This window comes from Nuphar pumila, chromosome 13, assembly GCF_984573655.1.
Source record: "Nuphar pumila chromosome 13, dmNupPumi1.hap1.1, whole genome shotgun sequence".
Classification (NCBI taxonomy): Eukaryota; Viridiplantae; Streptophyta; class Magnoliopsida; order Nymphaeales; family Nymphaeaceae; genus Nuphar; species Nuphar pumila.
The window spans coordinates 80,057,955-80,081,762 of NC_143261.1; the positions used below are offsets into that span (position 1 = coordinate 80,057,955).

A 23,808-nucleotide genomic window follows, 5' to 3' on the forward strand; every position below is an offset into this window, starting at 1 on the left:
AGAGAAAGAGGGATGGGATTAGGGATTTACGCGACATTTAGCGACGGCTTAGCGACGGAATGTTTCCGTCGCTAAACCAAAATACCAAAAAAGCGACGAAATATATTCTGTCGCTACGCCGTTGCTAATTAGCGATGGATTAGCGACGACAGAGTTCCCTCTCTAAATCCATCGCTAAAATGGTGTTCTTGTAATAAAAAGTAGCGACAAAAACATGCAGTCGCGAATCCGTCGCTAAGTAGCGACAGATTAGCGATAAAAGTCGTTTTCTCGCTAATCAGTCGCGAATTAGCGACAGATTCTATCTCTAGCTAATCTGTCGCTAAGTAGCGACGGAAAAAATCCGTCGCTAATTTCCGTCGCTAATTAACAATTTTCTTGTAGTGGAGGTGTGGGCCCATAACCCAATGTTGGGTTCTGGGCATTAAAAATATACTAAATTTGCATAAAATAAGTGTGAGCAAACTTTCTATTAAACTTGAACGGACAAACATCATAAATATCTGAGTTATCTCGCATAAAAAATCTACAAATTGTTTTTAACTTGAACTGAAAAACCTCGTAATGAGTTACTTTGCATAAAACATGCATGTGTCACATAAAAATTTTGCATTTTTTTAACTCGAACCGACAAACCTTACAAATACTTGAGTTACCTTGCATAAACAATTTATGACATTCGCATAAAATAAGTGTGATGAAACATTTTTTTAAACTTTGAACATTCAAACATCACAAATACCTGAGTTACTTCGTATAAAAAATTAATAAATTGGCATAAAAAATTATGAAATTTATTTTAAACTCAAACTAACAAACTATGCAAATACCTGAGTTACTTCACATAAAAAATATAATAATGTCACATAAAAAATATAATAATGTCACATAAAAAATCTGTGAAATTTTTTTCAAACTTGAACCTCCAAACTGTGCAAGTACTTGAGTTACTTCATATAAAAATATAATAATTTTACATAAAACAACTACAATTTTTTTTTAAACTCGAACCGATAAACCTCGCAAATACTAGAGTTACCTCACTTAAAAAATTTATGAAATTCTCATAAAATAAGCACAAGTGAACTTTCTTTTAAACTTGAACCTCTAAACATTACAAATATCTGAGTTACTTCGCATGCAAAATTCTGAAATTCGTATAAAAAGTCTGCACATTTTTTTTTAAACTCGAACAAAGAAATTGCACAAATACTTGAGTTAATTCCCATAAAAAATAAAATAACCTAAACAAAAAATCTGTGAAATGTCTTTTAAAATTAAAAATATGCACATTTTTTCTGCTATTGAGATGTTGGTACCGGGTTTAGATCAGGGTTATTTTCGTCTCGATGCTAGTATCTCAAAATTTTTGCTTTTTTTTAAGAATAAAATCTAGGGTTCTTTGTGATCCCTAACTATTTGCGAGGTTTGGAGGTTCAAGTTTTAAAAAAAATCATAATTTTTTTATGCAAAGTAACTCAAGTATTTGTGCAGTTTGGAGGTCCGAGTTTAAAAGAAATTTTGAAGATCTTTTATGCAATATTATTATTTTTTTATGCGAAGTAACTAAGGTATTTATGCAGTTTATCAGTTTGAGTTTAAAAATATATATATAATTTTTTTATATCAATTTAAAATTTGTTATGCAAAGTAACTCAAGTATTTATGATGTTTGGAGGTTCAAGAGTTTAAAAGAAAGTTCTCTCACACTTATTTTATGTGAATTTTGTAAATTGTTTATGTGAATTAACTCAAATATTTGTGAGGATTAGCAGTTCGAGTTAAAAAAAAAAGCATAGATTTTTATGTGATGTTATTATATTTTTTATACGAGGTAACTCAAGTATTTGTGAGGTTTGTCAGATCAAGTTAAAAAAAATATATAATTTTTTATGCGATATTATAGTTTTTATAAGAGGTAACTCAAGTATTTGTGAAGTTCATCGGTTTGAGTTAAAAAAATTACAGATTTTTTATGCGACGTTATTACATTTTAGATATGAGGTAACTCAAGTATTTGCGATGTTTGTCGGTTCAAGTTTAAAAAAAGTTCTCTCTCATTTATTTTATGTGCCTTCGATAAAATTTTAATGTACGATAACTCTGGTATTTATGAGGTTTCAAGGTTCAAGTTTCCATAAAAAAACTCAGGCCATTCTCCACTATCAAGATCTAGTCACAGCGGAATCCGTCATACCCGCACCACAAGAAAATCCATCGGAGACTTGTTTTTGACAGGGTGATGAAGATTAAGCTTTGACAGGGTGATGAAGATTAAGCGGCGGTTGCCAACGATGGCGGCAGCTAAGGCATTTCTGATGGAGATGGAGGAAATTTGCATATGAAGAAATTTTATGCTAAAAACGGTAGGTGTGAAGGCTAAAAAGGTTCTAAAAGTAACAGTAATGTGATTTTGAATAAGAGACAGATTTTTAGCATTTCAAGGTCTTTCATAAATGTATCATTTTTGTTGTGCAGTACAATTATTTTTTTGTTCTTTTTAAGCTCTTGATATTTGCTATCCACAAGAAACTTTCAGGCGACGGTAAAAAATTATGGCAAGAAAAATGGCTACATAAAACAATCATCCTCTAAAGCAATGCATTAATGCACCTTCAACGTTGCAATAACTCTTGGCATCTTAATGAACCGTTTCAAAAATCGTAAAAGTTACTGTAAATTTGGTAATAACATTCAAGAGTTCATCTTGATTCAAAAGAAGATGAAAGATGTCTTTCATGTAAGAGTTTGTATTGCAAGAAGTTATAATCTAAATCTTATTTAAAGAGGGTGATAACCAAATGTACTTCAAGAAGCATCATATACCAAGTACAATTAAAGTTTTTAAGCAAAATTTAAGATAAATTAGCAAGAAACAAACCACCAATTTATGAAAAATAAAGCAACAACATGAGATAACTGTTGGCTGGGTGTCAATGACAGCTTGGTTGGTGATATTAAACAAGTTGAATCGGTTACAATGCATGGGTATACTCAGTTGCCTTTACTGGCAAGAGGAAAATGTGGAGCACATTGTAGGTGCTCTTTTTCTCAGTAGCTATTGTGCCATTGTTTGGATTAGGTGATATGTCAAAAAACAAATATTTTTGTGTTTTGAAATCACCATGAAAAGGCCATGGATTGTGGTGATTGCAACACAAATAAATTGTGTTTTGGCATATCACCTGATCCTACCTTTATTATGTCTCAGGTGGGCTGATCTCAAGGTGAGTGATCGTCTATATGTTACCAAAGGTGATCTTGGCTAGAGGTCACCAGCAAAGGAAAGAACTGGGCATTCATTTGGAGGGCATCGATATGCTTAGCTTCGAGATATGTCTGGTGAGAAAGAAACTTAAGAATCTGAAGGTAATGATGGGATCATTTTTTTTTAAGGCAAGATCGGGTTAGGCAGACCCCTACCAGTTATACAACAATATCATTGGGTTTTGAACCTGATGGAGTATGAAGACAGCAGAAACTCAAACACAGTCTGAACTGATCACAAAGAAGACAAAAAAAAGGGAAAGAAGGAAAGAGGAGATGATGGATTGACTTTGAGGTTTGCTTTAAGAGAGATCTTTGTGTCTTTTTGGATGTATTTTCTTTGTATGCCGAGCTATGTCATTTATAGCTTTGTTACTCTCTTGGATTTCCTCAACCTCGGCGAGCAGTTGCGCCAAACGAGAGAGAATCACGATGGACAGAAATTTTAGATAATGATTGACTTTAGTTTAAAAAAAAACAGTTTTGTAAAACCGTTCATGCACATCCACGAACGATTCGTGGATGACGCCGAACTATGCGATTTATGGCCACATAGTCCAACAGCTCTCACTTGGCCATAAAATTGTTAAGTTTTCAACAGCTTGCGCATATGGCACATCCAATCTCTATTGGCCTTCTTTTGGGCAGTCACTTTTACTCAGATTCACTCCTTTGACGACAGGAGTACCAACGGGTTTTGAGTCATGCATTCTATATTTCTTTAAGATATAGTCAATATATCTTTCTTAACTCAAGCTGAGAATTCTTGATTCTCTGTCTCGGATAATTTTAATTCTCAAAATATATGAGGCTTCACTCATATCCTTCATTTCAAAGTTAGTATACAACCAACTTTTTGTGTTGACTATCATTTCATTATCATTCCCGGACAACAATATATCATCTATGTATAATGATAGAATGCAAAAGTGACTCCCACTTTTCCAAACATATACACAATGGTCAAACTGATTGGCTACATATACAATCTTTGTTATTGCTTTGTGAAAAGCCAAATATCACTGTCTTGGTGATTGTTTAAGTTCGTACAATTTTTTTTCCAACTTGTACACTTTATCACTATTCGTGACATACCCCTCTAGTTAAACCATATAAATGGTTTCTTTTAAGTCACCATTCAAGAAAGCAGTTTTGACATTCATCTGCCATACATCAAGATTGAAGAAAGCCGTTATGGACAAAATTATCCTTATGGATGCAAACTTAGCCACTGGTGAATAGGTTTCTGTGTAATCAATTCCTTCTTTTTGGAAGAAACCTTTAGCCACCAGTCTAGCCTTAAATTTTTTTATGGTTTCATCAGATTTGTATTTTTTTCTTTAGAACCCACTTACATCCAATAGGTTTTCTTCCTTCAGGAAGATCAGTCAATTCCCAGACCTTATTATTTTCAATAGATTCGATTTTCTCATCTATGGCTTTCTTCCATTCTGATGCTTCATGTGATTTTATTGCATCAGAATATGTCAAGTTATCAGTCATTTCATCCAGGTCTACAGAATAGCATATCTCCTCAGACAAATACACATAATAATCATCCAAATATGATGGAGAAGCTCTAGACCTTTTATGACCACTCAATCTTTGAGAAGTAGAGGGGCCAGAATCAATTGGTTCATTGCCTAACTGTTCCACAGTTGGTTCATTACCAAATTGTTCTGCAAATTCATTAGCTCGAACAACATTAGATGGAAAGGGTTTTCTTGTCATCTTTCCATATATACAAGACTCACATTTTTCAAAGTGAGACTCATCAAAAGCAGGAATAATGCCTTGTTGGGTCATTTTCTTCATCTTTTTAATACTTATGTGACCTAGTCTTTTATGCCATGTATTTACAACAACACTAAAGGCACAATCAATATAGACAGAAAGAGTTTCTTTATTGTCACATAATTTGAACATGTTGTGTTCTTTTATATATTTGTCCTCAAACAAGACTCTACCATGTTTACCCACAGTAACTTTGTCAGGAACAAACTTGACCTCAAACCCTTTCCCAGTGAGAGCCGGCACAAACACTAGATTTCTTCTCATTGAATGTACATACAGAACATCATTAAACAAGACACTTGTTCCACCAATGTTCAATCTATAGGATCCAACTCCTAGCAAATCGCAATAGGAGTTATTTCCCATGTAGATTTTATGCTCACCAGGTTTCAGCTCTTTCAGATCCACAGCTTCATCGGTGGTCTTAGCTATATGACATGTAGCTCCTGAGTCTACCCACCATTCTGAAAGCTCCTTATTCGCAAAGTGGCACTCCGAAACAACACAAACAACCTCTTTGTTGTCATTTTTCTTATGGTTGTCATTGTTATATCTGTTATTGTTCCCATAATTCTTGTTGTTTGGGAACCTGGTCCTGCAGTTCCTCTGGGTATGACCTAATTTAGCACACTTGAAGCACTTGAATTGGGAGTCATTGTTCCTCTGTGGTTTGCGAAAACCTGAGCCTTGTCCTTTGTTGAACTTGCCATTACCCTTCTTCTTAAAGTTATCGGTTTTAAAAGGTACTCGACTACTAGTGAGTGTATTTTGAGCAATCAAGAACTCAGATTTTTTCTCTTTGGCCATATGTTCTTATTTTATGGCTAACTACAGGGGCAACTCGGTTAGGTTAAGGTTTTTAGAGTTTAACCTAAGGGTCGTAGTTACCATCTTCCAAGAGGGTGGTAGGCTGTTCAGGATAGTGGATACTTGCATACGGTCTAGAATGATATTTTCAGTTACGGCTAGGTCTTTAGCCATGACTAACATCCTATTAACATGGTCTATTACACTTTCACTTTCTTTCATTCTATATGAGTTATATTGCTCTAACAATAACTGGGTGTGGACTTCAGATGTTGTATCATATTTTACAGCAATCGCCTCCATCATCTCTTTGTCTGAGGTGAAGTCTTTAAAAACCTTAATTAAGTCATCATCCATGTAGGTAAGCATGATTGTCCTAGCCATTAAATCATCATTCAGAAATTTTTCATATTTGTCTTTTTCATCTTTTGTTGGTTGTTCTTCAGGCTTAGAAACAGGGGCATTTAGGACGTACTCTAGTCCTTCTAAGATAAGGGCTAAGGGGATACGCCTTTTCCAAATAACAAAGTTTGTTTCATTCAACTTGTCGGTTTTGGCTAGTTCAGATGCACACACTCGGCTGACCATTTTATTAAAACTATTAATTTTAGACAAGTTCAATAATTAGACAAAAGAAACAAAGGAGAAAAATGAGTTAATCCGCAAACTCAGACCCAAAAAAATGAATTTTGGAACAAAGAATGCACCTTTTTCAGATATTTAGAAGAAAATTGGGTGTTTTTGAGAAACAAACCTCTTTTTGTAACTTTTAGAAAGTCCTGAATACCTAGAAGCAATTTCGGTAAAAAATAAAATTGTTAACAAAATTTCAACCCACGTAAACCGCTTTTAGAAATTTTGAAAAAGAAAAAGGTGACGGGTTAAAAGATTTTAAAACTTAACCCGTTTTCTGAAAATACCCAAATGGTTCAGGGGTAAGACAGTCCTTTTACTTGGTCTGGGTATAAATACCCTTTTCAGGGTTCTGGACTTTTTTTTCTGTTTTCTCTCTCTCCTCTCTTGATTTTCTTTGGGACGACAGAGTTGCCAGAGTTTTTTTTTTCGGTCGTTCTCGGTGACACACCGGTCTGCAGATAGATTGGGTTTATAGATCTCGTCGCAGGCTACACACAAAGAAATACCCAACTCCAAACACCTTCAGAAAACTTGTTTTTCATCAGTTTGAGGTTTCCTAGGTTTCTAGGATCTGGTGATATGTTTTTTCGAAGAGTTTTTCCTGTTCTGTTTTATTTTTTCATGTTAAAACTTAGTCGGTGAGGTGTATGTCAGTGGTTGTCTTCCAGTCGGTCTCAGATGTTGATCTTTAAGGGAGGTACAGAGAAGAGGCCGAGGGTGAAAAACCCTGCCAAAGAAGAGGCATCGGTTTTAGGGTGACGCTGGAAAAATCAACGTCGGCCTGAGCACCTTCTGGCGACAGCACAACGTTCCCCTCTTTTATATATATATATATATCATTTATTTTAGTTTTCCTTCTATTTATTATGATACTTAGTAACTTAGTTGTGATTGCAGGCAGGAAAGTAAACAACTAACAATAATTTCATGGAAAACGTGTTTTCTAGATCATATGCTTTAACATTTCAGTTTCTTTATTTTATTCTTTTGATTTTTCTGTCAAATAATGCAAACAAATTTTCTTTGCAGGTCGGAATAGATTGATGACCTCAGTATGTCGGGGTCTATACAGAACAATGTGTAGGGTAAATAAAAACATAGGTGTGCAGATTCGCGCACACACAGTTCAGAGGTTTTTCCTTTAACCCCAAAAAAAAAGAACTCATGTATTCGCTAATCCAAATTGCAGGTGTTCAGTCACTGAAGTGCAGAAACCGACAATGGGTTCGTCTGTTTCAAGCCAAGTCTTTTGCCGACTGTGGTTGAGGACCTGAACCTGGCGCTCTGATACCACTGATGGAGTATGAAGACGGCAAGAACTCAAACACAGTCTGAACTGGTCACGAAGAAGACAAAAAAAAAGGGAAAGAAGGAAAGGAGAGATCTTTGTGCTTTTTTTGATATATTTTCTCTGTATGCCGAGCTATGCTATTTATAGCTTTGTTACTCTCTTGGATTTCCTCAACCTCGACGGGCAGTTGCATCAAACGGGAGAGAATCACGAACAGAAATTTTAGATAAGGATAGACTTTAGTTTTAAAAAAAATAGTTTTGTAAAACTGTCCATGCACATCCACGAAGAGGCCCTGTTCATGGATGATGCCGAACTATGCGGTTTATGGCCACATAGTCCAAGAGAACCTGCAATGTCCCAACCCAAGGTGACATGCACTAGTTGCTCCTACCAGACAAGCGGAGTCCTCCGTTTGGTTAATAATAGGATCATTTGATTGAACAAGATTTGCTTAATGACACTGAAAGAAAGAGTAGCCGAAGTTGAAGGCCAAGGGGAAAAGCATCATCAGATTGGCAAGTTCAATTGGTAGCCGGTGTGTAGCTTTTAGTTTTTAATGTTACTGGTGGTTTCTACTTAATCTGCATCTACAAATGTGTTTAGCGTTGCTTGTTTACTAGAAAACATGTTAGTTCACGTAACAAAGCCTGAACTTTTTATTGTAAAATTTAATGCAATATAAACATTGAGTTTTAGATTCCTACCTATAAACATAAAAACTCAATCTACTGCATGTTTTCCACTAAATACATTATTGAGATTACGTTTGTATGATCTTATTTGCAGAACATGCAATTTGAAAACTAAAATCATCCATTCATTACTTAGGTTGCCAAACTAGAAAGTGGAAGCCAGAAGCGATACAGAAAGCAGAAGCGAGAAACGATGCATTTTGAAATGTATAAAAAGCGGGAAGCGAGAAATAATAAAAAATAATATAAGAATTGGATGAGAATTAAAATGAAACACATAAAAATTATAATAAAAGTAACTTCTTTTTTAGTGTAAAAAATAAATTTTTAACAAAATCTAAAAATGATAGAGAAAGCATATGGAAGTGAGTGAGAAGCGTGAGAGGAAACACAAAAAACATGAAAATAGAGTGAGAGAACATATAAGAAAAATAAATAAAGCATGTGAAAAGCATAGAAGAAGCATGAGAGAAAACATGAAAAGTACAGCCAAAGAAATGAAACATGTGAAAAGCATAAAAGAATTGAGATTCTCGTCAAGTTTTGAAAGCGAGAAAGCTTATAGTAACTCTGGTGTATACGACAAGGTGTCCACACCTACCAATTATTATACATATATGAACTCTAAGTTTATTTACTATAGCTATGTGTTCGTGCATGAGAGAGATGTTATACTAAGAATTGACAAAGCCATCACTCAAGCTAGCTATAAGCATCCTTAGATATTTTATCTTGCAAAAAACTGATTCATCCATGCGAAAAATACCAATGTGTCAAGAAAATATTAAATGAATTTGAATATAAATAATTATGGATATTGGAACAATATAAATGTTGGGACGGCTTCCTGACTCTGTTTAAGGTATTGGATACACGTGATCCTTCCTCCGAAGCACAATCACCTGAATGAGTTTTTACAAAATAATGATTTCATCTTTTCTTTCTCCCTCTTCAAGGGCTTCTCATGTTTCAACCATGGAAAAGGTTATCGGCCTAACACGGTTACCTTCCAGCAATCTATAGTGGTGTGTTCACAATCAGTTGCAAGAAGCAAACGACTGGAGGATCTCCTCCAACTGAAAAACACAAAGTGAGGATCTCCTCCAACTGAAAAACACAAAGTAAAACATTAAAAAAGGATCAGCACAGTATAAAAAACATCAACACACACACAAATATATATATATATATATATATATATATATATATATATATATATATATATATTCGAGCATCCAGTATCTTTTAGGTTCTACTTGAGGAAACACTAAAGGCGTGTTTGACATGCAGGAAGAAAGCCTCCCCGACATATGGGTGGTCTGTCCAGAACGTGCAGGGTGCAACTGGAACGTCCCGCCAGATTGCAGTGCGGAGGGATTGGGACCGCTTGGTTCTGTGTATCAAATGCAGGACCCTCTGCCCAGGGAGCTGCTTTGTCCATGGGCAGCAGGCGTCCTGTGTGTCAAACATGCCCTAAGGTTGCGTTTGAATCCCCTGGGTGTCAAATCCGAGAAAGATCCTAAAATTTGAGATCCAAGGATATGAAGAATCAACCCCTTCCCCATCTGTTCTCAGATTCAGGATCCCTCTCCCTCACTCCTCTTTAGAAGAGGGATCTCAGCTCGAATTTGAGTAGCTTCGGATCTTGGCATGGAGCCACGCCACACCAGCATGCAACATGCCATCTCAGATCTGCGGCTCACAAACGCCCCTACTAGAAAGAGGGCATTAATAAGCATAATATTGCATTCTTGAACTTGTTACCAGAAGGGTATGCTTAAAATGACCAAGCATTTCCTGGAGAAATAACAGCTTTATGATAGAAAGAATATCTCACATGGCGAGTAGAAGTTGCTTATTTTCTTACATTCAGTAAGAGAAAAGCAAAATGCGTGCTGCAGGTGAAGCTTTACTCCAACTCCACCCCGTAATAGTTGACATTTTTTTTTATGATGAGGAACCCTTGCCGAAGCGAGAAAAACCTCGGGTGGGGCCCCATGACCGCCCTGCCTTACGTGGCCCACCTCTGAAAGCCACGGACACAACTGTGAGCCAGCGGGATTTGATCCGGTGCCTTCATCTCAGCACCCTCCCGTGGTGTAAGTTGACATGTTAAGTAGCTTCAAATAAAACTTGAGAAACAATTGATTTTGCTGTCATGCTCCATGAAACGAAAACTTCCCTATTCCGTACCACAACCCCTATGGTGTTTCTTCAAAAGAAAATTATATTTTTTCCACTTCCAGAGGGAGTTTTAGAAGCAAACCTTGTTTGCTATCTCTGAAGCAAGATGCTTCAGAGGAGATGGCTTTAACTACTTGACGGGTACAACAACATCGAGGTTATGATTGAGAAGCCAGCCTCTGGGATATGCAAGAGCAGAGTTTTCGAAATGAAGATGCCAAGCCATGACCCTTGACCTTGAGCAATCATCGGGCAAGCCCTCCATCTGACTTTCATCTTCAACCAACTGAGCAATGAATGTGGTCTCCTGGAGAAGCAGCACAACCAATCACAAATTGTCCAGAGTTTTTAAAACAACACATAATAGATAAAGCTAGATACAAACATGAAAATTAAGACAAGACCATGCCTTACAAAAAGAAAAATACAGGAGAACTTTAGAGAATCAATTAACAGCCTAAAAGTGTCAGCAAACATCAACTTCATCACTAACAGAAAATTTGATCATCAATGTCGGATATGGCTAGAGACGGCTTGGCCTGCAGAATATTCAAAATGTCTTGGCTGTCTAACGCTTCAATCAAAAAAGGAAAAAAAAAATCCCCATGCTCCTCTGAAATGTGGAGTCTAACAAGAGTACAGATTTGTTGACCCATAACAGCATCTGTAAGTCTAGTTCTCAGAATACAAGCTGCCTGCTGTATGAAACCAAGGGTACAGTTGGTGTTGGCAAAAAGAAAAAGATTTTTGACAAAAAAATTGGGCAATTTACAGGCAGAAGCAGGCAACTGTGAAGACTTACGTCCAAGATCATTAATGGATCAACCTATCATTCTCTGCATAATAGAAACAACTTTTTTTTTTACGAAATGACAAGTTGCTAACTTATGAAAAGGAATTTTACGAGATAGAAGACGACAGAAATTACTATAAGGATGCCTTTCCTTTTATAGATGAACAAAATGACCAAGAAAACTCTTTCCATTATTCAAGCATTCTAACTATTTCAACTATGGACTATTCTCGATTCTGGGATAAAAAACACGAACAGACAGCAGCCCTTCATAAAAGCAACAAGGAAATCCTTCCATTTCCTAAGAAGAATAACTCTACATAACTGCAACTAGAATTTACACCTATTAACACTACAAAAAGGAAAAATAGAAGAAGTAGAAACTTTTAAGAAATGATACCGACTTGAAAACCCTCTTTGACTGAATCCAACTGTCTGATCGGTTCTGCATCAAGACGGTGCCATCTTTTTGGGGCCCATAGTATGGTGCTATTGAATGCAAATCCTGACATATCAACATGAAATCTACGAAGTATCTTGCTCTTTTCATTTGTATGCCACCCAATCACTTGCCTTCCATTGCAAACAGGGCCTTCCAGTATGGACTTGGCTTTGCTCTGAGCAAGCATTGCAACAGGCCAGGTGCCAAAACGCCTACAATCACAACACAATTAAGAAGGATCAACAAGAAAAAGAAACATTCTGGACAACTGGCTGAATAAATTATCCTCTGAACAAACCAGCAAGCTTTATGAGGTACCCCTGAGTTGTCGAACAGAAAATGCTTCACAACCTCATGCCAAACATTAACAAAGCAACATTTTTGGATAGTGAATCATATTACAATTCTAATCAAATCAGCAAGTTTTATAACTTATACCACCCCTGTACCATCAAACAGAAAAAGTCTAACAGCCACTTATCAAACAATGGCAAATCATTTCTCAATTCTTATGGTTTTAGGCCAATATTTGAATCAAGGTAGCCAGACTAGAAAGTGGAAGCGGGAAACAATACGGGAAGTGGAAGCAAGAAGCAATGCTTTTTAAAATGTATAGGAAGCGGGAAGTGAGTAATAAAAAAAAGAACTATAAGAATTGAATGAGAATCAAAATGAAACACAAATAAAAACTAAAATAAAAGTGACTAATATTAAATTTCATGATTTTTTAGTGTAAGAATTAAATTTTTAACAGAATCTAAAAATGATGAGTACCAATTTAAAGAAAGCAAATGGAAATGAGTGAGAAGATAAGCGAGTTTCCGGGAAGTGAGCTTCCCACCTATCTAAGAAGCTTCTGGTAACTCTGATTTGAATAAAGTCTGTTACCAAAAGAACATTAAATGTTTTAAACCTTGGGAAAAGTTCACATGTAGATTCAGAACAATAGTGCCTTTTGGGCATGCACCCAACATTCAGAACTAAGGCAGAAAATATGTGATGATATCCAGGTAGTACCTAGGTGGGGAGGCCTTACCTATTCTTAGGAAAATGCTTGGAGGGTATTATCTAAGCTTACCTAGATTTAGAGTGTAGTCAATAGTCTATCTTCTTTTAGATTTCTTTTAAGTGAAGCTTGTAACTTGTGTAGAGGAGTTAATATCCCTCTACAGTCTACACTCTATATAAATCCCATGTAATGAGCCTTGGAGGATTATGAAATTGAATTGAAATTTGCCTCTCTCCTCTCTCTCAAAATTGTCCCCCCTTCTCTCTCTCTCTCTCTCTCTCTCTCTCTCTCTCTCTCTCTCTCTCTCTCTCTCTCTCTCTCTCTCTCTCTCTCTCTCTCTACGCAAGCCTACTGCATCAAGCTCAGACCTTCATTGGTCTGACCCTTGGTACCTTGGCCCAAGCTAAGGTGAACAGTGGACTCGAGCTCGACGGTGGCCAAACCAGGTTTACAGGAAGCGCCATAATACATGAGGAAGCGTGTTTTCACGAAGCGCATTTCGAAAGTGTGAAACGTGCTGGGAAGTACCCAAAAAAATTGGGAAGTTCGCTTCCTCTTATTTTTTCATTTTTTTCGTATTTTTATCTTTTTTTTCTTTTCTCTTTTTCGCTTCCCCCTCATTTCTTGGGTCGCTTCTGGTACGCATCCTAGGTCGCTTCCAAGACAATTCTTGATTCACTTCTAAGTCTTCTCGTGCTTCCCGCTTTCTAAAATTTTGAAAGTGTCTCGCTTACCGCTTTTGCTTTCCGAATCGCTTCCCGCTCCCGCTTCCCCGACTGACAACTCTAGGTCAAACCCTTGTTGCACTATTTTGTGCACAGGCGACCCCCTAGACTTATGGACCTATAGCAAACCCTCTCAAGAGTCCCCTCTATGTCATAGCAAGTCAAACCAACCTTAACCTAAACCCAAACCCCTGTTTGCATCCCTTAGACTCAAATTGGTTTAAAAAACCCAACCTATTCTCCATGTTGTGAACTGCAGTTTTGACCCAACTTCCAAGAGTCAGATCTCCCTAACCCGACCTGATTTAAGCCTCAAATTTTAACCATAGGTGCTTCCATGACCCAATAGAAAGAACTGACCTTTTAAATGAACCCTGTCGAACCCGAAACTCAGTCCAAACCCAATCTAAACCTAGTACCTTGCAACATGTTCCCGAACTCATAACTCCCGAACCCCATGGAGTTAGGCCCTGAGACTTTAACAGGACCTTCTCCCACGTGTCTAGAAGCTTGTCATAAAAAATCATCCCTTTCTGTTCAGCCATTTGAGAGAAATCATTTTTCTCCCAAACTCTGTCAGAAGGGACTAGAATAAACCCTTGTTTTTCTACCCGACTTGACCTACCCTTGAACCCAGACCTACCCCGTGGACCCAGGAACGTAACATGAGCTGTTACATCTACATTTTAACTCCCAAATTGACTTTCAAGTTTCGAAATGGTAGCACAAGTATAAACAATATCAAAGATATTTTACCTGCCTATTGAGATACACAGCTATGCAGATCAAAGCAGCAGCGGCACATGCTGCTTCAAAGGGGATGGATGCAAGATGTTGCCTTTAACTGAAGCTGAAGTTCAGATACAATCTCATGATTGGTCCAAGTGTGTCTCAACCAGAAGTAATTATTGGGAGGCCTCCCCAAAGAAAAGAAAAATTTTCCTCAGATACCTAGTTGCATATTTTGCATGATGGCTAACACATGATTCGTTAAGTGGTTTAAATGCTTCTTGATGCAGACTGCTTACTACTTTATGACTTTTCCACACGATGCTACTTCTTTGTTATTAATTATTTCATCTATATCATCCAACAATTCCCAATCCATAAAGAGACATGGAGGTGCAAGTATAGCAACTACGAAGACAAATGGAATTAGGGTCGTACTCTTGTAAATGGTTTACTAAGAACAGGTGATATACATGCTTTAGAACCTTCAGGGCTGCAACTTCATCCTTCATCAACCTGTCCACCTTTTTCATTTTGACACTATAACCAACACAAACATGCATACAAGTTCCTAGAAAAAGTTAGCATGCTTAGAAACCAGTGGAGGTAAACACAAGCTTGTATCAATTACATAAACAAAGATTGACTATTCAACCTACATGGATATACACACTAACTCAGGATGCCACAAACTGCAATTCTGAGAAATGATTGATAAGACAGTTTACAATGAACAAACCCCTAAAAGTATATTAAGAAGGATGTGCAACAGAGAGAAAAAAAGAACAGAAACTCACACCCATTTTTCCTTCTCTTGAGTGACAAAATCTAGAATGTAATGATTTTGATAAGAAACATAACAGGAAGCATAGACTGACAAGTTAGTTATCATCTCCAAACTGTTAGGATGCTACATATCCAGAGGTGCATCCAGATCATTTAATCCAACCAATCTTGGCCTCACAATTCACAAATCTGCTCTCGCGCAACCCCGAAGAAGGACGTGATGCCAGTCTACAAACAAGACAAAGCCCAAATTGATACTAATGGCAATTCAGACACTCATTTGGATAAAAGCCTTTGAGACCAAATGACAACAAATAGGAATTCCATAATTTCAAATATTACATCTAGGAGCCTACAACCACTAAATTATATAAAGCCCGATTATGTGAAGACAGTGAAGTAACACAACAATAAGTAAAATGAAGCCAATGCAACAGTCACTGAAATGTTATGAAGCAATTCTTAGGAAAGCAAAACTTTTTGAATTTGTGAATTACCCAATATCCCTCAGTTTCCAGAAAAGCTCGAGGGAGTAGACATTGTCGTCGTCTGCAAAGTAGACAATCCCGTCTAGCTCATGTCTTCTTATATGATCGAGAGCAGTATTGCGCTGATGAACGCCCCTGTCTTTTATATTAGTCATGTTCTTTGTGCAAACAAGATGCCTGTACATCACCCCCGTTCGTCTCAAGATCTCCGCTGTGTCCGTGGAAGCCGAACCCATCTCCACTACAATCCAAAGAAGTGGAGGTGGGACGAGCCTCAATGTGTATCCCAATCTGTTCAGATAGTACGCTTGAAACGCCCGATTGTAGGTCGGGGTCACGATGATCAAAAGCTTCTTCGGAGCCCAATCAAGCTTCTGGAAAATGGGAATTCCACGGAATTCTTGGACGTTTTCGTTTCCCCTGTCTTCGACTCCAATCAAATTTCCCATTTTCTCATTCCTATGATCGCTCCAGCTTCCTGCCTGATAGAAACCAAGATCTCCCTGTGTCGAGTTGACGAAATCGAACGAGAAATCCAGCTGTTTCTGAGGGAGGATCGCTGACATATTCATCGTCCCCAATGGAGAAAACCCCGCAAAGGACCCCAACACAAAGAAAAGGAAGAACTGAACCGCGAACTTCCTCCATGCGTGCGTCCTACCCTTAGACGATCTCTCGGGAGATTTCAAACACTTCTCCGGAGAAATCCGAATCACGATCGATCGAAAACGGCTCGAGATCATGATCAAGGGGACAGAACCAAAGAATCGCGAAGCAAGGAAATTCCATGGAGGCGAGGCACCCGGATCGCCGGGAGAAGAGACGAATGGTTTAGAAGATGCGGAAACCGAGATGTGGCCCCCGTTTGGACGATAATCGATTCCATTCTGATTGCGATCGAGATCGCAATCTCGATGCAGCGGCGAGAGAGCTCGCCTGAGAGACGCCATTACACTAAACAATCAATATCACGAAGAAACCCTAACCCTTAAGTCAAATTCGCCACAAATTTGAGTTTTGATTAAAAATCTTCACAAAACTCGAGATTTTCTTCCGATTTCAAAATCTTGAATCCCTAAACCTAAATTCCACAAGAATCGATTCCTCGTGCGTTCTTAACAAAAATGACGCAAAGCTTCACATAATCTTGGAAAATCTATAGAACCGAATTCATATAAATTCAAAACGAAACCCTAATTTCTCGAAAGAGTTCGGCCGCTTCGATTCGGAAAAAAGGACAGAAAATATCCCGAAATTGTGAGAACCCCAGGGATTCCACAAAATCGAGAATTTGTTTATCAAAGAATTCACAAAAACAACAGAGAAGAAAGGGAGATTTGACGAAAAAAAGTAGCTCTTAAACCAAAGAATTTGACCAAAAAATGAGATTTTGTTCGTCAAAATATCAAGAAAAAAAACAGATTAACTCCGATGAGATCATCAAAGGCCAAGAATAACGAATTTTCAGTAAAAATGAACAAGAAATATGTTACCAAATCGATCAACAAGAAGGAAGAAGAAGCCAAATTTTTTAAAAATTCAGCAGAGGCTGCCAACAAGAAGGGTGGAGAGCGTGAGTTCTTACGGAAAGACAAAAGATGGTTCATTACCGTCCGATCTCAGATGAACGGACTAGAGATGATATGAAATGTCGCCTTCCTTCCTAGTCCTTTCTTAGTCTCGGCAAGCCGGCGCGAAATTTTTTACCGAAAATACTCTCAATTTCCTCCAAAAATACGATAATACTAGCGAAGATCTCGGCGAGAGGAAATCACGCGATATTTTAAAAAAAAACTGATTTTCCTCGAAAAAACCTTGGGAAAATATCGTTACACAAAAAATATAAAATATACGTATGAAGTAAATATAAAACTACACAGCAAATATACAAGTAATATTATTATAAAAAAATAAAATTAATATAAAAATATAGATAAAATGGTTTTATTGTGATTTTAGAATGATACAAATGCACAAAAAACACAATATTTCAAAGTATCGTGTTTTCAACAGTAAATATTGGAGACTGAAAATATTATGTTAAAATTATGATATTTTAAAAATATTGTTGATATGTATGGCTATGCGATTCAAACCTCATTTAAAGTTTTGGCCAACGGATTGAATATGGTCAAGATCTTGATTGACCCGAATCAGGACATAAGAATCACAAATAGATCCGATGAGGTAGATTCTAACCCGGATCCAAATTTAGGACAATGGGGACCAATTTTAAGCCGTTCGTTCTCCTTACTATGGGTTGCATATGGATTGGATTTGATTCGATATTCATTTTGAATCCAGCATTTTCATTTTTTGCACACTGTTTCTTAAATAGAACACAATTGTGTATTTAGATTGGGTTCACTTATATAATTGGTCTTTCAGGATTCAAACTTGGGTGTGGATTCGGGTCAAATATTTTCTAGGATATATGGATCACATCCAATCCTTGTTACATCCAAAACTTTGTCTTCAACCTTTTTCCTACAGGATCCAGTACTATAATATAAGTTCGAACTTTTTCCTACAGGATCTAGTACTAAAATATAAATTTTAAATCTAGAATCGATACTGCTAAGTCGGGTTTAGCTCGAGTCCAGTCTCAAATTTGGACCCTGAAGCTACAATTTGGAATATTTTCGGATCTAGCATCTCAGGCCCATAGCCGACCCGTTGATACTTCTATCCTTGGGGGCTTAATTTTGGCATACTGCGCTTTTCAGTATTCTCTATTTCTAAATAAGAAAAGAATCAGAGATTTGGTTCACTCTGTTAATGGTAGGTTAAAGGAACACATCAGCTAATTGGGTTTGGTCCATATTCGGTATCCTCAGGTATTTATGAGGTTCTTAATAAAAAAAAGAATTTAATAAGTTATAGCTAAAATTACTTTTTTTTAAAAACAATATGTATGGGAAAATCTCCAATAATTTTGTTGAATAAAAATTAAAATATATGATAAATTAGACGGTCAAGGTGTCCCCTCATGACAGATCTAAAATTTTTGTAACTATTGCAATTTAGTGCCTCTCCCTTAAACTTATTAATAATGTATGGTATCCCATGTGGTAAGCAGGGTCCTGTGCCAAAGCTGAAGGCCCAGGTTCGAATCCCTCTGCCACATGGGGCTTGAAAGATATCTGGTAGGGGTCGGAATAACCCAGCTTGCCTTTCAAAGAAAAATGAAAGAAAAAAATAAAAAATGAGAGTTAATGTTCTTGCAAATGTAATTATCGTTGATGAACAAAATGAGATGGCATAAATTTCTTAATATTTAATATTAAATGAACACCAACTATATTCCTTTCCTTGCAACCGCCCAACTGCTACTTTTTTTTTTTTCTAGGCAAGCTGGAGTTAGGCAGACTCCTACCAGTTATACAAATAGACCATTGGGTTTTGAACCTGCAACGACCCAACACAAGGTGACACACACTAGCTGATCCTACCAGACAAGCCAAGCGCCATTGGTGGATTGATGGGATTTTATAAGATACTTATGAGATAAATGAGATTGATGGACGTTGATATTCAAAACTTTCTTATTAGAAGTGGGACCGCCACCCAATAGCATGTTGTCACAATAAGCAAAACTCTGTGTGTTTTTATGCAATATTGTCAGTAGGGGTGTCAAAGGATTGGTTTTACCCGGACCAAACCCTATAGAGTCCAGGTATTATGATAAATAAGCAGACCCAATTAAGACCCGGGTCTGGACCTGAAGATCTGATTAATACATGGATCCAGGTATAGTTTGTGAATTTTTATACCAAACCTGGGCTCAACCTGAGTTCCTATTAAGACCTACAAATTTTCAATGTAAAAATGATAAAAAATATTATTTTATTGAGTATAGTCCAGATCTGGTTCATGTAGTTCTTATCAGATCCGAATATAGTTCCTCTTATAGTGGACCCGATTAAACTCGGGTTCGAACCCGATACCATACCCAAAAATTGAGTCCAAGTCTAGTTCCACCTGGGCCGGAACCAAACCCAACCCATTGACAACCTTGAAACCACCACTCGATACTTGGAAGTGGTAATTGGTTGTTGAACCAAGAAAAGCATAAAAAACTGGAACTATTGTTAGCACCAACTTGGAAATTGTAGTAGTTGCAAGTCTAAAATGGCTGGAGGAATTCCTCATCAGAAAATGGCCTCTCTCTCACTCTCTCTCTCTCTCTCTCTCTCTCTCTCTCTCTCTCTCTCTCTCTCAAAAATACATCAAAGTACATTGCTTTAATAGATAGGGGGACCATTGGGTCGGGTCGGGTCGGGTCGGGCGGACCCAGCCCTCCAGGCTGGTAGTTTCAAGCCTGGCCTGTACGGGTCCTAAGCCTATCCAGTTCTTCCATTGGTCAGATAGATAGCTGGCAGCCTCAGCCTGGCTCATGAACATTCTTGTTTTTTTTTTTTTGGTGTAAGACTAGGGCTGGTAAACAAACCGAACATAAGGTATTTAAGCTTGGCTCATTTTGTGTCGAGCCCAGTCGAGCTTGAGCACATGAAAAAGCCTGAGCTAAATGAAGTGAGCATGAGTAAGCTCATATATAAAAGCACCATTTTTCAAAAGTTGAAAACAATAGAATTTGGACCAGAAACCTACTAAGCCAAGCTCAAACTAACTCATTTACAAAATACATAATTGTTGATTTGAACTCTAAACTTGCAGGCTAAATTTACACTTCAATCATCTTCGTTCTATAATATAAAATATACGTATGATACATTTATTATTAACAAACAAGACTATACATGCCTTGCTGAAAAAGAATATTGGTTGTTCCTGCTCAAGCCTATTTCACAAGTTCAAACGAGCTCTTTATGAGCATAACATGAGTTGAGCCATGAGTGGCTCATCTTGTTTCTCAGCCCTAGGTAAGACCCCAAGTCTTGCTTACTCATTGAATAAACCTATCGTTCGCCTTACAACAATGGCGGATTTCAAACTTGTGACTCTTGTCGGCTCTCCGGCATTCACAAGTCTCTACCAGATTAGCACAACCTACAAACATTCTTTGTTCAAAAAATAATCATTACTAAAATGGCACTTTTTTAAAATGCCTCACAATTTGCTAAAAAAAATTCATATCTAAAATCTTTGATTCCTGACTTCTTAGAACATTTTTACCCTTCTACAAATATGATATAACCTTTGCAAATCATTTTTGTAAATGTCACCTAAAATTTAAGAAACTCCTTTGATTATATACTCTCAACGTGGGTTCGCAAATATAATATTACCTTCACAAATCTTGTTTGTGAATGTCCCTAAAATGTGTCAACCTCCTTTAACTAAATACTCTCAGTGACTTTCACAAATCATTTTTGTGAATGTCCTTAAAATGTACGAACATACTTTAACTATATTTTCTAACGTATATCCGCAAATATAGTACAATCTTTGCAAATCATGTTTATGAATGTTCTCTAAATGTGTGAACCTCCTTTAACTAAATAATCTTGACGTTAGGGGTGGCAATCGTGTCGGGTTGGCGGGTTGGCGGGTCAGCATACCTCAACCCGAACCCGACCCGTTTAATAAACGGGTAACCCGACATGACCCGCCAACCCATTTAATAAATGGGTTGGGTCGGGTAAACGGGTTCTCAAGTTCGCGGGACGGGTTGGCGAGTTGGCAGACGGGTAGGCGGGTTGACCCACCCGCCTAACCCGTTTATTAAACGGGTCAGCCGAGTTGGCATACCCCCAACCCGAACCCGACCTGTTTAATAAATGGGTTACGCGGGTCGACCTGTTTATTAAACGGGTTGGCTTAAGCCCAACCCGAACCCGCCTCAGAGGCGGGTTGGCGGGTCGTGTCAGGTTTTGCCACCCCTACTTGACGTACATCTACAAATACAGTTTCACAAATCATTTTTAGGAATGTTCCCAAAATATGCGAGCATACTTTAACTATATTTTTTAATGTACATCCACAAATATAGTACGACCTTTGCAAATCATGTTTGCAAATGTTCTCACAATATGTGAACCTTCTTTAACTAAATACTCTCAATGTACATCCACAAATACAATGAAGCCTTCACAAATTCTTATCAATGTCATTTTGCAAATGTTCTTACATTCACATACTTTTTTATTTATATATAAAGTCATCATAGTTCTTTTTAAAAAAAATTGTCTCTATAGGTCACAAAATAGTAAAATAGGTTGTTGGAAGGCTGGAAAGGTCTAACAGTGAAAAAAAGGCTTTTCAGGTTAATCGGGTAAATGCAGTTTTGGTTCTAAGGCTATGAAAAGCAAACTAATGCAACCTATTATCTGGTTATAGATTTAAAAAACTAATATCAGAGGATTTGAGAGTTGAGTACCTGAGTTAGGCTTCGAATAGGATGGTACAAGAGAACCACGATGGCAAAGATTTCCAAATTGCTTTCATAGGGAGTGTAGCCTTATTAAATCTCTAAAAGAAACTTGTGAAGGGCTTAAGCTGAATACGACCACCAACCATGTGATACCAAATGAGATCAGAGAGAGAAACGAGAAAGAGAGATAAGAGAGAGAATCATCTAGGGAAATGGGACAACTAAAGGAAAAGAGAGAGAGAGCTTGAAAAACTTTAATATCTTATTCAAAAAAATGCATAAATGAAAACCCCAAACCTTTATTTGTAGATGGAAGGCTTTAAATAGTATTTATATCCAATCAACATATCCTAAAACATAAAGACTCCTGAAAAATAAAGACTAAGTAAGGACTCTAGAGTCCTTCTGATAGGACTTCTTCTCTAAATAGGTCTCATCATAAAAATAAATCAATTAAAGACTCTTTCATAATTAATTAACTACCTAAATAACTCTAATCATCCTCGAGACTAGGGAACGTCACTTAGGACTCTTCAGCATGGTATGCCCCTTAGTTTGACTTTGCTTCTTAATTAGCTTGCCTTTTCTACTTGACATGTGTCTTGTTTCTCCTTCTCATGTCTTGAACTCTGGATCTCTAATTTTTCACCCATTAAATAAGTTATGTCAATTGTCATGTCATTATAATGGACCCTACAATCAAGTTGGAATCGAATGTAACATTCAAAACTTTACAATATTTAATAAATTCTGAAAATCAAGTCTTGATGAATTCTAAACCAGTTTGGATATGATTTAAAGCCTAAAAATCCTTACTTGAGTAATTATTGGATCCAAACAATGATCTGAACTCACGAATCCAAATAGAGAGTTGTTTAAAATCTATAATTCAGGAATATATTCATAAATAATTAAATTGTCAAGAATAAAGTGATAATTTGCGACTCTAGTTGCATATTAAGGTAAATTCTCTAACTATACAGGGGTAAAAAGGTAACTTTTATGTTATAGGCATTTTCAAGAAATTAGTAAAATTGTCAAGAGTAAAACGGTAATTTTCCACCTTAGTGGCAAGTTTAGGTAAATTTCTAAACCACTAAAGGGTAAAATAGTAATTTTATATATCCAAGTGGCATTTTGGTTACATGAGATCTAAATAAGGGTAATTTAGGTATAAAATTTGGGTATTAAAATATAATTCAATATTTTATTATTATTTTAATATATTTTAATGGATAGCCCATGGTTTTCAAAAAACCATGAGAGAATATGGTTTTCAAAAACCATGTTCTCCGGGTGTCACTATATTAGAGAGAGGGTGACACTCTCCCTCTCTCTCTTGCTCACACATGGCAAGGGAAAGGGTAAGTCACCCTCTCCCCTCTCAGAAAATGGATACATAAGATGGGTGTGGGCCCCACAGGGGGGCAACACCTCCTCATGGGCCTATAAATAGCCCTGCCCCCCACTCTCTCTACAGTAGTTCCTTCGCCTATTTTCTCTTTCTGGCTCTTTCTATCTCTTAAATCATGTCTTTTTCTCTCTAACGCTGGCACTTGTCTCTAAAATTTCCAAATCAAACCTCCATTAAAATCTCAATTTCTTTTGCCAAACCCATCTGAGCTTATTTTCTCTACCCAAGTGTGATCCTGATTTCTTTGAATGAGTGTTAACGGGTCAGAATCGGCTTTTGGAGTCTAGATAGCAAAAGTTCTGCTCAATTTAGCAAAAATTCTAAACTTTTATCACGAAAGCGCTGCTCGAATTTATACAAATAAGGTTAGTGCTCGCATTCTTCATCTAGACCCTAGGACCTCTTATTCCTTTC

The 23,808-nt window shown here is 37.1% G+C and overlaps 1 protein-coding gene across 2 annotated transcripts; it reads right to left on the reverse strand.

Moving 5' to 3' along the window:
- Window positions 1–9,267: 9,267 nt before the first annotated feature.
- On the reverse strand, window positions 9,268–17,200 carry LOC149818842 (putative beta-1,4-xylosyltransferase IRX9H). Of its 2 annotated transcripts, none has more exons than XM_089985262.1 (4): window positions 15,656–17,200; window positions 11,872–12,121; window positions 10,757–10,981; window positions 9,268–9,566 (listed from the first exon to the last, which is right to left on the reverse strand). In XM_089985262.1, exons 1-3 carry the CDS (start codon window positions 16,594–16,596, stop codon window positions 10,805–10,807), a joined length of 1,368 nt encoding a protein of 455 aa, XP_089841388.1. In that variant the 5' UTR covers window positions 16,597–17,200; the 3' UTR covers window positions 9,268–9,566; window positions 10,757–10,804. The 2 variants fall into 2 exon arrangements, with proteins under 2 accessions (XP_089841388.1, XP_089841389.1); XM_089985263.1 differs by having other exon boundaries at window positions 9,268–9,597.
- Window positions 17,201–23,808: the final 6,608 nt, after the last annotated feature.